The sequence below is a fragment of the Dichomitus squalens genome (genome assembly GCF_000275845.1).
Source record: "Dichomitus squalens LYAD-421 SS1 unplaced genomic scaffold DICSQscaffold_4, whole genome shotgun sequence".
In the NCBI taxonomy this organism is placed as follows: Eukaryota; Fungi; Basidiomycota; class Agaricomycetes; order Polyporales; family Polyporaceae; genus Dichomitus; species Dichomitus squalens.
Window position 1 is genome coordinate 92,803 of NW_006766886.1, and position 12,436 is coordinate 105,238.

The 12,436-nt window shown below is 57.2% G+C and overlaps 3 protein-coding genes across 3 annotated transcripts; 2 read left to right on the forward strand and 1 right to left on the reverse strand.

The window, feature by feature from the left end:
* Positions 1-247: 247 nt before the first annotated feature.
* Positions 248-4,644, forward strand: DICSQDRAFT_79941 (importin alpha re-exporter; the record flags this gene model as incomplete). Its single annotated transcript, XM_007362215.1, has 15 exons — positions 248-453; positions 519-689; positions 1,226-1,606; positions 1,662-1,724; positions 1,778-1,894; positions 1,957-2,086; positions 2,145-2,590; positions 2,657-2,790; positions 2,843-2,958; positions 3,016-3,172; positions 3,234-3,325; positions 3,388-3,691; positions 3,786-3,965; positions 4,027-4,170; positions 4,311-4,644. Coding segments are annotated over 15 exons (2,972 nt in total), but the record flags the coding sequence as incomplete, so codon positions are not given.
* Positions 4,645-5,211: 567 nt separating this feature from the next.
* DICSQDRAFT_99609 (cytochrome P450) lies at positions 5,212-7,445 on the forward strand (the record flags this gene model as incomplete). Its single annotated transcript, XM_007362216.1, has 11 exons — positions 5,212-5,389; positions 5,442-5,571; positions 5,640-5,828; positions 5,887-6,035; positions 6,122-6,237; positions 6,291-6,413; positions 6,467-6,656; positions 6,715-6,793; positions 6,856-6,978; positions 7,046-7,189; positions 7,266-7,445. 11 exons carry the CDS (start codon positions 5,212-5,214, stop codon positions 7,348-7,350), a joined length of 1,506 nt encoding a protein of 501 aa, XP_007362278.1. The 3' UTR covers positions 7,351-7,445.
* Positions 7,446-7,584: 139 nt separating this feature from the next.
* DICSQDRAFT_178148 (S-adenosyl-L-methionine-dependent methyltransferase) lies at positions 7,585-12,314 on the reverse strand (the record flags this gene model as incomplete). Its single annotated transcript, XM_007362217.1, has 17 exons — positions 12,091-12,314; positions 11,981-12,044; positions 11,568-11,925; positions 11,287-11,515; positions 10,749-11,234; positions 10,568-10,680; positions 10,286-10,516; positions 9,858-10,230; positions 9,392-9,801; positions 9,150-9,329; positions 8,848-9,081; positions 8,531-8,794; positions 8,274-8,471; positions 8,170-8,210; positions 7,941-8,110; positions 7,776-7,868; positions 7,585-7,713 (listed from the first exon to the last, which is right to left on the reverse strand). Exons 1-17 carry the CDS (start codon positions 12,265-12,267, stop codon positions 7,585-7,587), a joined length of 3,750 nt encoding a protein of 1,249 aa, XP_007362279.1. The 5' UTR covers positions 12,268-12,314.
* Between the last annotated feature and the right edge of the window lie 122 nt (positions 12,315-12,436).

Sequence of the window (12,436 nt, forward strand, 5' to 3'; positions counted from 1 at the left end):
TTTGTGGCTGTATACTATGCAGTACTAGGTGTACATAGTGTACTTGTTGACTCGGGCTAAGAAAGTATGTTGTCGTCCACAAGATGCGACTGCATTAATATTATTGGCCAAAGCAATCATGATTGATCGCATCTGTATGCCATGTACTTAAGGCAAACACGCGTCATGAGCGCCTGTCGCGTCGGGGGAAACGCGTCTGGGCGTCGTGGGCTGTGGCTGCTCTCCGTCTTTGAGTGCGTGCAGACTGCCATGGCCGAGCTCCCCTCTCTTCTCCTCGCCTCTCTTCAGCCAGACTCCAGGAAACAGGCAGAACAGAGCCTCCAGAGCCTCAGCGTTCAGCCTGGCTTCCTCCCCCACCTCCTCACTCTCGTCCTCCAATCCACCCAAGATCGCGCCGTTCGCCTGGCCGGCAGCGTCTACCTCAAAAACGTCGTCAAGTCGCGATGGGAAGATGTAAGTCCTACGGACCCGCATGGTGATCTTGCTTGATCTCACGAGCCCGACGCGCCCTTGTGCAGGATGAGCCACCCATCGCGGACGCCGATAGGGCCGGGCTGCGCGAGGCCCTCGTCCCCGCTATGATCCAGCTCTCGAACGCATCGGACAAGGCCGTCCGTGCGCAGATCGCAGAGTCGATATCCCTTGTTGCGAAGAGCGACTTCCCCGAGCGGTGGCCAGATCTGGTCGATGTGAGTGCTCTTGCCTTTGTGCTCTGTGCACAGTATCCCCTTTTGCTGTGTCGCGCCTTCGTTCTGCATCTGCCACCGTCTTCCCTGTGGCGGTCGGTATTTCGTTTGCGTCCGCTACGCCCTTTTGCTGTCGTTCAACTCCGACCTCTTCGTTCGGTGGCGCCCTCCGGTGTTCCGCGTCCTGCGCAGTGGCGCAGACCCACAGGTTCTAAATCTGGAAATACTTGATATCCATGGCGCTGCGGTGTGCGTACCGCGACTGTCGGCAGAAGACTATGGGTGTGGCAAACGCCCAAACTCTCAAAAGCGAAAAAGACTCCCGAAGCGCTGAATCGCTCCCGCGTACTGAGGGTGGGCCCCGAGTTCTCATCTCGAGTTGCCAAGTGTCCGCAAAACATACATGTCGACGCGTAGGTGAGCCGACACTGCAGCGCCACACACGGCTTGACCACGGTGCGACCATTATGGAATTCTGACGTCCTGAACATGATGCCTCGTGAGACTATAGTGCTGATCACTTCTCTGCTATCCTGCAGAAACTCGTCGTATCGCTTTCCGAGTCAAATTATGAAGTCAACGTCGGCGTACTCGAAACAGCACATTCCATCTTCCGTCCATGGCGTGCCGAAGCTCGCTCCGACGCCCTGTTCACCGAGATCAACTACGTCCTCTCCCGCTTCACCACACCCTTCCTTAGCCTCTTTCTGCACACTACTACTCTCCTATTTGCTCAGCCGCCTCCACCCAACCTCGCGCAAGTCGCCCAAGCAACGGTGTTCCTTGTGGAAATCTACTACGACCTAACGTGCCAGGACCTTCCGCCCGGCATCGAAGACTCGCATGCACAATTCTTTGCGGCCCAGGATGGCTTGTTCCTCCGCCTCCTCCTGTGGGACCCACCACAGCTCCGAGGGGACGTGAGTGCGCATGCCTGCCCGCGGATAATGCGTGCTGTACTGACAGTCCATCTAGCCCGATGACACGACGCCGTCTCTCCCATCACAAATCAAGACGAGGATCCTCGAGATCGTTGAGGTACGCCCCGTCGCTCTCAGCATCGGCGCATACCTGATATGCCGCGTATACAGCTCTTTGTGAAGCTATATCCAGAGACTCTCCAGTCGTCAGGCACCGTCGAGGCTTTCGTGCGGGCGATCTGGGACCTCGTGGGCGGTGGCAAGCGGCCAGGCGTCGCGGACGACGGGGTGTGTTCCATCGGTTGCGTCGTGATCAGAGAAGTCGTGTTCACACTGTGTGCCGTTTTCAGCTCGTGTCGCAGTCTCTGCGCTTCATCGCCTCGGCTATCCGGATAGGTTACTACAAGGACCTCTTCGGCTCAAAAGAGACCATCTCTGGGCTCGTGCAGGGCGTCGTTGTGCCGAACGTCGCTCTACGAGGTAAGTCTCGCGTGAGGCTTCTCCCAGGGCGGCGCACCTGATGTCAGACACATCTCAGAGCACGAACTGGAGCAGTTCGAAGACGACCCGCTCGAGTACATCCGGTTGGACCTCGCGCTCCCGTCCATGGGCGGGATCGGTCTCTCGCACGACGCGGTCACGCGCCGCCAGGCGGCGGCCGACGTCCTCCGCGCGCTTGTGTCGTCCGGGCTCGAGGCGGAGACGACGGAGGTGACGGGCGCGTGGATCGGGCAGGGGCTCGCGGAGTACAACGCGGACCGGGCGCAGAACTGGCGCGCGAAGGACACGGCGATATATCTGCTCACCGCGGTCGCGACGCGGGGGAGCACGACGCAGCACGGGGTGACGTCGACGAACGCGCTGATCGACGTGGTGCAGTTCTTCTCGGACCACGTGTTCGCGGACTTGCAGGCGGAGGAGGGGAGCATACACCCGATCCTGCAGGTCGACGCGATCAGGTTCTTGTATACGTTCCGGAATCAGGTGGGTGGCGGCGCGCTCTGTCTGTGGTTGTGGGAGGGTTGAGTGCTGAGTGTGGTGGTCTTGCAGCTCGTCAAGCCGCAGCTTCTGTCTGTGCTGCCTTCGCTTGTTCGCCATCTGTCCTCGGACAACTACGTGTGCTATACCTACGCTGCGATCAGCATCGAGCGTATCCTGTTCATTCGCCAGGGTACGCAGCTCATGTACGTCGTTGCGTCGTGCTGTATCGGGAGGTGAACTGATGCTCTTCTGCAGGTTCACCCAGGCGGACGTGCAAGACGTCGCTCCGGGATTGCTGAATGCTCTTTTGTCCAAGGTTGAGAAGGCACCTACGGCGGAGAAGATGGCCGAGAACGACTACCTGATGAAGTGTCAGTACCTTGTGCGAACGTTCGTCTGCACTGAGTTGACGAGTGGTCGGGTTGCAGGTGCCATGCGTGTCGTCGTCACGGCGCGGTCGACGTTTGCGGATGGCTACGATCAAATCCTCCAGCGGCTGGTCGCGATACTCGGCGTCATTTCCAAGAACCCGAGCAATCCAAACTTTGACCAGTACATCTTTGAGAGCATTGCTGCGCTGATGAGGTACGTCTAGGGCTCCCAGGGAAAGGCAGATTGGCAGTTCGTACCTAACGTACCCCAAAAGATTCGTCGTTCAGGCCAACCCAAGCGCACTGCCCCGCTTCGAACAGGCACTCTTCGGGCCCTTCACGATCATCATTCAGCAAGATATTGACCGTGCGTCTCAACGGGATGTTCATCGCTGTCGTCATAATCTGATCATTCCCACCATGCTTTAGAGTACATACCTTACGTCTTCCAGATCCTTGCGCAGATGCTCGACCTTCACACGGGCGAGGTACCCGCCGAATACCGAAGTCTGCTCCCGTTCCTCCTTACCCCTGCATCGTGGCAGCAGAAGGGCAGCATCCCGGGGCTGGTCAAGCTCCTTGAAGCGTTTTTGTCGCATGACGCGAAGTCGATGGTCGCGGCGGGGCAGCTTACGCAAGTCCTGGGGGTCATCCAGCAGCGGCTCATCCCGTCCAAGATCAACGACGGCTGGGGCTTCGAGCTCCTCGAGGCCGTAGTGCAGTACACGCCTTGGTAAGTCTACTACTATAAGTGCTCTTGCCCTTGGAGTCTCGGATTGTATGCCAACTGTCACGGACGATATTGATGGCGGTTCGCGGCTTGTCAGGGACGCGCTGAAGCAGTACTTCCGCGGACTGATCGTCACGCTTCTGACGCGCATGCAGACGAGCAAGACAGACAAATACGTGTACCACTTTGTGTATTTCCTCGGGTTCTGCCTGGCGATCAATGTGGACGGGCTGACGCCCGACTACATCATCGGGGAGGTCGACGCGATCCAACCAGGGTGAGCCCTCCCGGTGTTCAGTCGAGTTCGATGCGAGGTATCTGACATCAGCGCACGACAGGCTGTGGTCTCAGCTGTTGGCGAACTTCATCATCCCCCAAGCGCCCAAGTCTCCGCCGAAAGAGAGGAAGGTCGTGATTGTGGGACTCACGCGGCTGCTGAGCCAGAGCGTGCTCATGCTTCAGGACGCGCGCGTACAAGCGTGGTGAGTTCAGGTCTCGCATCCAGGGCTCTGGGCACGACTTCCACACCTGTCACTCGTCGTGTGGTGTGCGGTGTGTGTATCTGGAGGCCGATGTCTTCTCCTCTGCGTGCCGGACGCTCACCGCCGCTGTTCTTCCACAGGCCGCCGACGTTCCAAGCGCTCGCGAAGCTCTTCCAGACTGAGCAGCTGCTCACTAAGAAGGAGGAGCTGGACCCCGACGCCGGCCTGACCCAGATCGACTACGAGGAGCAGACGGCGGGCTACCAGGCGGCGTACTCGCGGCTCGCGGCCGCGGAGGCTGCCCCGGCCGACCCAGTCGCGCACGTCAAGGACCTCAAGGTGTTCGTGGGGCAGGAGCTCGCGCAGGCGTCGGCGAGGGACCAGAGGGTGAAGGCGTGGGTCGCGCAGACGGACGCGAGCGTGACGGGGCCGTTCGTGCAGGCGCTTGCTGCGTCGGGATTCAACATCTAAGTGTCGGGGGGGGGGGGAAATTGGACGGGGAACGTTTTGCATCGCGGCTCTGAGCCGGGGGCGTGTAGGGTGGCAAGACGGTAGTAGTACTAGTGCGTATGTTGGCGCACATTGATCACCGGGTAGCATTTTCCAGCATCTGTTGTAGTCCGCATGGGGCATTATGTCTAGTTTGTAAGCATACGCTGTCTGCGAGTTGCGCCAAGGCGGACATGTCGGTAGGACGGCGATGTGTGGCTTGGGGTCTCTCCCAATGCGCTGAGGACGCATCGTACGCGTTTGTTGTACATGCGTCTCTTGAGAATGGGCTTGGGTGCCTTGCTCCGGTCCGGCGTTCAATATTCATTATCGAGATATGGCTGTGCAGTGGTCCGCGGGTCACCACACTCCGGTTCGATGAGATGGACCACCACGAGCTCGAGGGTGCCAGAGGCTGAGGTCCCAGCTATGCCCCTCCGTGAAACTGAAACGTAAATAGACAAGAATCTCATCCGGGTATGAGCAAAAATCCCCGGATTACGGGAACCAACGGGCTGCCCACAATCGTGCTACTCTCTCCTTTTCTCTGCTATGGCTCCTGTGCTTGTGTCCTTCGCTGTCGTGCTTCTTGTTTTTCTTGCCCTTCGCCTCAGACGTAAGAAGGGCACACCGTTCCCCGGTCCCCCGCCTGCTCCCGTCCTTGGCAATCTGTTGCAACTGCCGACGACGAAGGTCTGGGAGAGGCTCAATGAGTGGGGCTTGACGTATGGTGCGTACTACTCCCTGCCCTCGCTCCCTTACTCGGCCCAACCCCAAATAAGGCGCTATCTACCAGATCCACCTCTTCTCCACTCCCCTCCTCGTCCTCAACACCGCCGAGGCCGGCCGCGAGCTCCTCGATGCCAAGTCCGTGCTCTACTCTAACAGGCCCTTGCCCAAGATCATCGAGATGTGAGCCCGAGCCATCGCGCGCGCTGTCTCGCCGTCAAAGAGAGCGCTACTGACGGCGTGTATTGCAGGACTGGCTTCGATAAGGGCGTCGTCCTCGAGCACGACCCTCTCCGTCTGCGTCAGGCCAGGAAGCTTTTGCACTCGGTGCTCCAACCGAGACAGCTTTCGTACTATCGTGCGGTGTTGGAGCACCACGTCAACGTCCTGCTGCACAACTGTCTGCACGAGCCGGACGGCTTCGTCGAGCACATCCGGCAGTCAGTGCTGCTTCTTGGGACTGTAATAGGCGCTCGCCTTGACCTAGGAATATCGCAGGCTGACCGCGGGCATCGCGATGGAGATCTCGCACGGCCACCGCGTCACGTCTCGGGACGACCCGTTCGTCAGAAAAGCAAACGTCTTCGCGGACAACTTCGCGGAAGCCAGCTTGCCGAACAACCACATCGTCGATTGGCTGCCGTTCCGTGAGTGATTGTCCCCACGGGGCTAACTGATGTTTGTGCAGTGTGTAGGACGTCGCTGACCGCCACGGCGCGCTCGCTCGTCATAGTGGCCAACTTCCCAGGGTGGCTACCTGGGATGGGCTTCAAGGAGAAGGCGCGCAGGTATCGCGAGCAGTACTGGTCGCTCGCGGAGGAGGGTCATCAGATGGTCAAGGACGACATAGTAGGCTGCTCTCTACTCTTAACTTGTGAAGACGTGCTGATGGTGTTCTGCAGGCCAACGGCCTCGCTCGCCCATCGCTGACTTACAAGGCGCTTGTCGAGGGCAAGCCTGGTGACGTCCCAGACGACGTGATTGCGTTCACCGCGACTCAGGTGTATACCGGCGGAGCCGATACGGTGAGTAGCCGTCAACTGCATCCCCCCGGAGCGGAATGCTGACCGTTTCTCAGACAGTCTCCACCTTGTCCTCGTTCATCCTCTTCATGGTCAAACACCCGGAGGCCCAGAGGAAGGCCCAGGAGGAAGTCGACCGTGTCATTGGCTCGGATCGCCTGGCTTCCTTCGCCGACCGCGAGAGCCTCCCGTACGTCGACGCTGTCATCGCAGAAGTACTGCGTCTCCGGCCACCGGTCAGCGTCGGTGAGTCGCGCACCTCATAGGACGAGACTTGGACGGCACCTGACGGAACGATCCCCAGTCACCCGCGAGGCCGGTCAGGACGACATCCACAACGGCTACCTCGTGGAGAAAGGAACGATCATACTCGTGAACTTCTGGTCCGCCCTGCTCGCTCGTTTTGAGCCGTCGCAGCCTATGCTGACAATCTGTGATGACGTAGGGGCATGCTGCGGGCCGAGGAACACTACCCCGACCCTCACTCGTTCCAGCCGGAACGCTGGCTCGGGAAGGACCACAGCGACCCGACGCACCCCTTCAACGTCGCGTTCGGCTTCGGAAGACGGTACGTGCCTCGCCATGCGTGCACTTCCCCGGCCCTCGTTCATTCATTATTCGTCTTCCTCGTGCAGCTCATGCCCCGGACAACACCTGGCCGAGGAACTCGTCTTCACAACCGTCGCCCGTATCCTCGCGCTGTTCGATATCGCGCCAATCAAGGACGAGCACGGCATCCCTGTCATCCCATCGGACGACAGCACGAACGGCGGCATCACGTAGGTTGTAGTACCAGACGCAAACCTGCCCTCTACGAAAGCAGAATTGTTTTTGACGTAGATATGTATTTTGCAGATTTCCCGTTCCGTTCCGCTGCTCGATCCAGCCCCGCTCGGCTCGCGCCAGGGAGGTGCTGGAGGGGCTTGAGCACGAGTCGTGAGGGAGCCTTGAGTGCTGGCCTGATCTTCGGGAATTTGCTGTCATCATGTAACTTATCTTGCATACGCTGTCGCTCGTGCGAAATAGGAATACCGCACATTTCTAGCATGTGATCAACCCTTGTGTGCATCAGTAGTACCCCTCGTGAGATGCTCTGAAGATGAAGGTATAGACGACAGTGGGTATGCACAAGACGTGCAGATGGATGGATATGCGTAGCCAGCTGGCCCCCTGGCTAGTCGTCGTCGATGTGGATGGCGTCGTCCCTGTCCTGCTTCCACTTCTCGAACATAGCTCGCTCGAGCTCCCGTCCCAGGGCCTCTCCGACCTGCCATGGCACGGCATTTCCAATCTGCCTGTGCAGCTGTGGGACGAAAGCGCAGTCAGCATCTATCTAATGTTTGCGGGAGACGAACTGGAACCCACAGTTTTCATGCGATCGCCGTGGGCGATGAACGTGAACCAGTCCGGGAACCCCTGCGAGCGTGCCAGTTCCCGGATCGTGAAGATGCGACGGTACTGGACCACGTGTCAGACAGCTGTGTGCCGAGCAGGCGGCCGAGGCCGCCATGTGTTGCTAGGCAGACTCACTTTGGGATGGAGCACGTAGCTCTGCTTTGCAGTCGGGTCGACATTGGTCACCGTCGTGTGGAACCATTCCTTCTCGTCGAGGCGGCCGTACATGCCTGGCTTGAAGCCCAACCGGGCCGTTGCGGAGGCCGGATTCCTGAACTGCCACTCGGAATGCTCGTCGGGGAGGACTAGAAGGGGGTTCGTTAGATCGTTGCACGCTCCTGCGCTCCCGAACGTAGTCACGTACACCTGTAGTCTGCTCTGCTCTTAAGAGGCACATTGGTGATACTGGTTGAAAGCCGGATGATGGGTCATCGAGCACACAGCTGGAGACTCGGTTAGGGCCCATACCGTGAGACAACGGCATGCTTGAATGCACGCGTATAGTGCTGCAACTGTGTTGTAGGCTTCGTCCTACACGCCTTTTGATATGAATTTTTTGGCGGACGCGCATAGTCCCCTGGGGGGCCGCAGTACGGCTTCTTGGGATCGCATTCGATCGAGAAGACACCCTTGCGTGGCTTCATGCCGTTTTTCCCCGGGTCCTTCCTACACGCCGGTCGCAGTGAGTTCGAAGGTGATGGGCAGCAAGCGAGAAGGGAACACACCAGTCAAAGGCCACGAGATCATCTATAGCGTCACGGATGCACACGGCCCTGAACGGAGCCGTGCCATCGCCTGTAGGGACGGGGTTGATCTCTACACCATTCGGAAAGCGGATGGAAAGAGCATCAGGATTGAGAACAGCATGCGTGGGCAAAGGAAACGATGGCAGAGGATAGGACTTCTGGGACGCTAGAAGGAAGAATCTAACCCTCCTCTGCGGCGTCCCGTATTGACCCGCTTGGAGAAGGCTGAAGTGAACTTGATAGCTGGATGGATATCGTTAGTGATCCACTCGGAAAGGGTACTGGGAGCCGCCTACCCTAGTGTCAATAGAGCATGGATGAAGAACTTCAGCCCGCCCATCTTGATCCCGCCAACCATTCTGAATCGTCCAGCCTGAGATGCATTGAGATTGTAGTTGAGGAAGCCTCGAACATTCTCAAACACGCAGTACTTTGGCTGTAGATAGTCTATCCAGGAGAGGAGATTGAGGAGTAGATGCGACTTTCTATCGTTCGCCTTCTGGAACATGTTCAGAGTGGAGTGCGGCTGACTGGTCCCACGCAATGAGACGGGCAATATCAGTGCTCGGGGAGGTTATCACGTCGAAGGCCTCCGTACCAAGGAAAACCAGCGACGATACAATCTATGTCTCCCGGTTTCGGAGGGTCAGGAAGAGCGGCTCTTTCCTGAATGTCTAGTGGAGGTGACCCTTCCCACTGCTTTGCACGGGACTTGACGGCATAGCGCAAGACGATATTAGAGCACTGGTTGTAGACTGTAGTATGAGGGGAGTTCTTCCTACAAGGGGAACAGAGGTTGAGCGAGAGGTTGGGTAGATATTCATAATCGGGTCTCCCTACTGCATTGTCGCCGCAGCACTGGGGGATATCTCGATGGCATGCGTGATCTTGATGCAGCCGGTCGCCTCCATAGGGAGTCCAAAGGCACCCACCCCTGCGAATGGGTCAAAGCCCCTCAGACACGCGCGGGGCTGTTGCCTCGTGAACGCTTTCAGTTGTTGCGCTCGCACTTCGTCTTCCTGAAAGCACACTTGGCAGACGGGAACCTTCTTCTTCCGAGAAAGCTCTGTAAGCCCGTTCCAAGTCTTGGGTTCGAGGGACTGCGACGCGTAGCGCACAAAGAAGTGGAACGGTGAACGGGCGAGCCAGGCATCCATATGCGTTCTTGATGAGTGGTGCAGCACGCTGCATCGCTTGATCAGGTCGTTGCCACTGACATCCATCTCGAGACCTGTCATGAAGAGCTCTCGCTGACGATTCATGAGATTACGCACATAAATACAAAGAAACAATCGGTCTCACTTACCTCATGTGCAAACGCGTCGGCAGGGGCGGCGAATGATGGCTCAGAGAGCAAATCCGCTATGCGACCGAGGAGCCTGACCGTGACCAGGATGGTGCCTTGAATTTCATCGTCCTGTCTTCTAGGTCGTATACGTATAATCATCCCAACCAATGCAGGAGCTTTCTTTTGTTTGGTGTTGGCAATCAGTGCATAATCATCATGATGGTAAGTGCTCCCAAGATAGCTCATGCCGCCTTTGACAATGGTGGGCACCAAATCACTTTCACGTTGGGTAGAAAGGAGACAGGCAGGGCAATTGTCGGGCGGATCAAGTGCATCTCCGTCGCTCGTGTCCACATCTTTGAAAGAGCCGTCGACTTCGTCATACATGAAGCTGTGTAGTGCATCAGTCCTGTACGTGCAGTGGGAAGAGAGAGGCATTGGCAGACCGGCAGAAGAAGTGAAGCGGGTCTAAATCCTCCCCCTTTCCAGGCCGGTGGTCATTGCAGACGACAGCCTTACCCAAGACATCCCGCAGGGCGATTGTCCCGCAGTACTGCGGGCAAAGGAACAGTTCCTGAGGGTTTGAGATCTCCTCGAGGTACGTCTTCGAGGAGTGCTCATAGAACTGAACATGCGCCTCCTTCTCCCTCTGGTCAATGTAAATAATCCTTGCGAACCTTTGTGCACAAAGATAAGCTGCTGTCACAGGACCGCTTATAGAGACATACCAGAAATACTCGCCAACAGACGCATGCTCTGGTATCTCATTCAAGTCTTGAGGTATATTGGGTGCAGGCCGATGTTTGTGCTTGCCAGCTAGGACGATGACGCAGTCACCGAGCTAAAAACCACACGTCGACCCCTAACGTCAACGAGACATCTTCGCAGGACTCAGGCAGTATGTCATACCTTGTATACTTCCTGGCCTATCTTCACAGCCTTCCAGTATTGACCATCGAGGCGCTCCCCTTGCGGAAATTCAATTGTAGACTGGTTGTCTATACGACGCATGATCAAGTCCCCAATACGCCCCCGTACCTTCAGCTGCCGCTGCCGGAGTTCATGTCCAGTCAGACGTTTGGGGGCAGCCCCGACCACTTTCAAGTGCTCGCGGAACAGGCCAAGAGCAAGCGTGTCGATGAGCGGTGTTACATGCGTCGGGTTCTGATTTTCTGGGCGGAGGACGGCAAGATCGAGGTTGCCTGTAACCTTGTTCGGCTGAAAGAATGGTCGCGGACGGCTTGCACGTGAACCCACAGGCAGGGTCATGTGGTGGACAGGGTAAGGAATGTGTTGCTCGTCCAGTGAATCGAAAATATGTTGCACGAAGGGCCGCGAGGTCACCTTGGTCCGCAGAGCTGGATCGTCATCAAGAATGCTCTTCACTAGCGCGACCTGTAAACCATTGTGAGTCCAGCGTGGCAACCGGCATTGGTAGAAGACCTACTGAGCGAGCCAAATCCTCCGTTTGCACGTGGTCATTGAGAAGGTCATCCCATCGCCCAAGGTAGAGTTCTGTAAATTCCGCATATGATGTCACGAGCCCTTCCAGGGCAACAGATATCACAATCTGCGCGATGCGATGTGGGGTGTAGAATCTTCGGTGAATGTTCCTGTACAACGCTGTGGGAGACTTCAAGATATACCACCCATATTGCGTCTCTACGTAGATAGGACTAATCGCAGTCAGATATAGTTATGAGGACGATACAAAGCGGATAATCTCACTCGTCCACGGCTTGATAGTCAATGAAATACCGGAAGATCGCGCTCGTACGCAAGCGTTGCAGGTCCGCCTTCTTAGCATTGTCGACTATATCCTCCTGGCCTGCATCCTCCTCGTTCAGATATACCGGCGAGACGTTGCCCGCGGCCTCAAAGTGATGATCCGTTCCAGCATTAGCATGCAGCAGCTCAAGAGAGACGAGCTCAAATCCCCGACCGTGCCTGGGGTCGAAGATTGCGAAGTCCGAGAGTATCCGCACCGGCTTTGCCTCCTCGTCCAAGTAGTCATCCGCGTCCTCTCCTTGCACGATAGTGTCCTCGTTTTCTTGGATTTCATCGGGATGAGGTTGGTATGATAGCTCTGTTGAATGCAAATGTAAATTTGCCTTGGAACAAACTGCAACCAAGCTACTCACTACGAACCGGTGGCCCGCCTACCCTGTTCTCGAGTACAGTATCCCTTCGCAATCTTTTATCGACCTGAACACAGTCAAAGGAATTCCATCTCTAACAATCGACAACCTACATGTTCTACCGCAGACGCATCAATGCGTCTCCGCTTGGCACCACGCGAGGACGCGGTGGACTGTACTAGTGCCAGTGTCGGATCCTGCGGCTGCACGAGCAGGCTTGGACTTGAAGCAGAGGCCTCAATCTCGTCAGGGAAGCTCACACCGAACGCAGTATGCCGACGTCTTGACATTGGGGAGACAGCTATATTGAGAGAGGGAGAGACAGCCTGTACGCAAGCCACCGATTGTGTTCGTTAACGAAGCAGAGCTGAGGTCAGAGGGTCCGGTCCACACGCGCTCGTCGTTCCCGCTCGGCCGCGCTGCGGCGACCCTGCCTTGACCCTGCATGCAGTCGGGGTA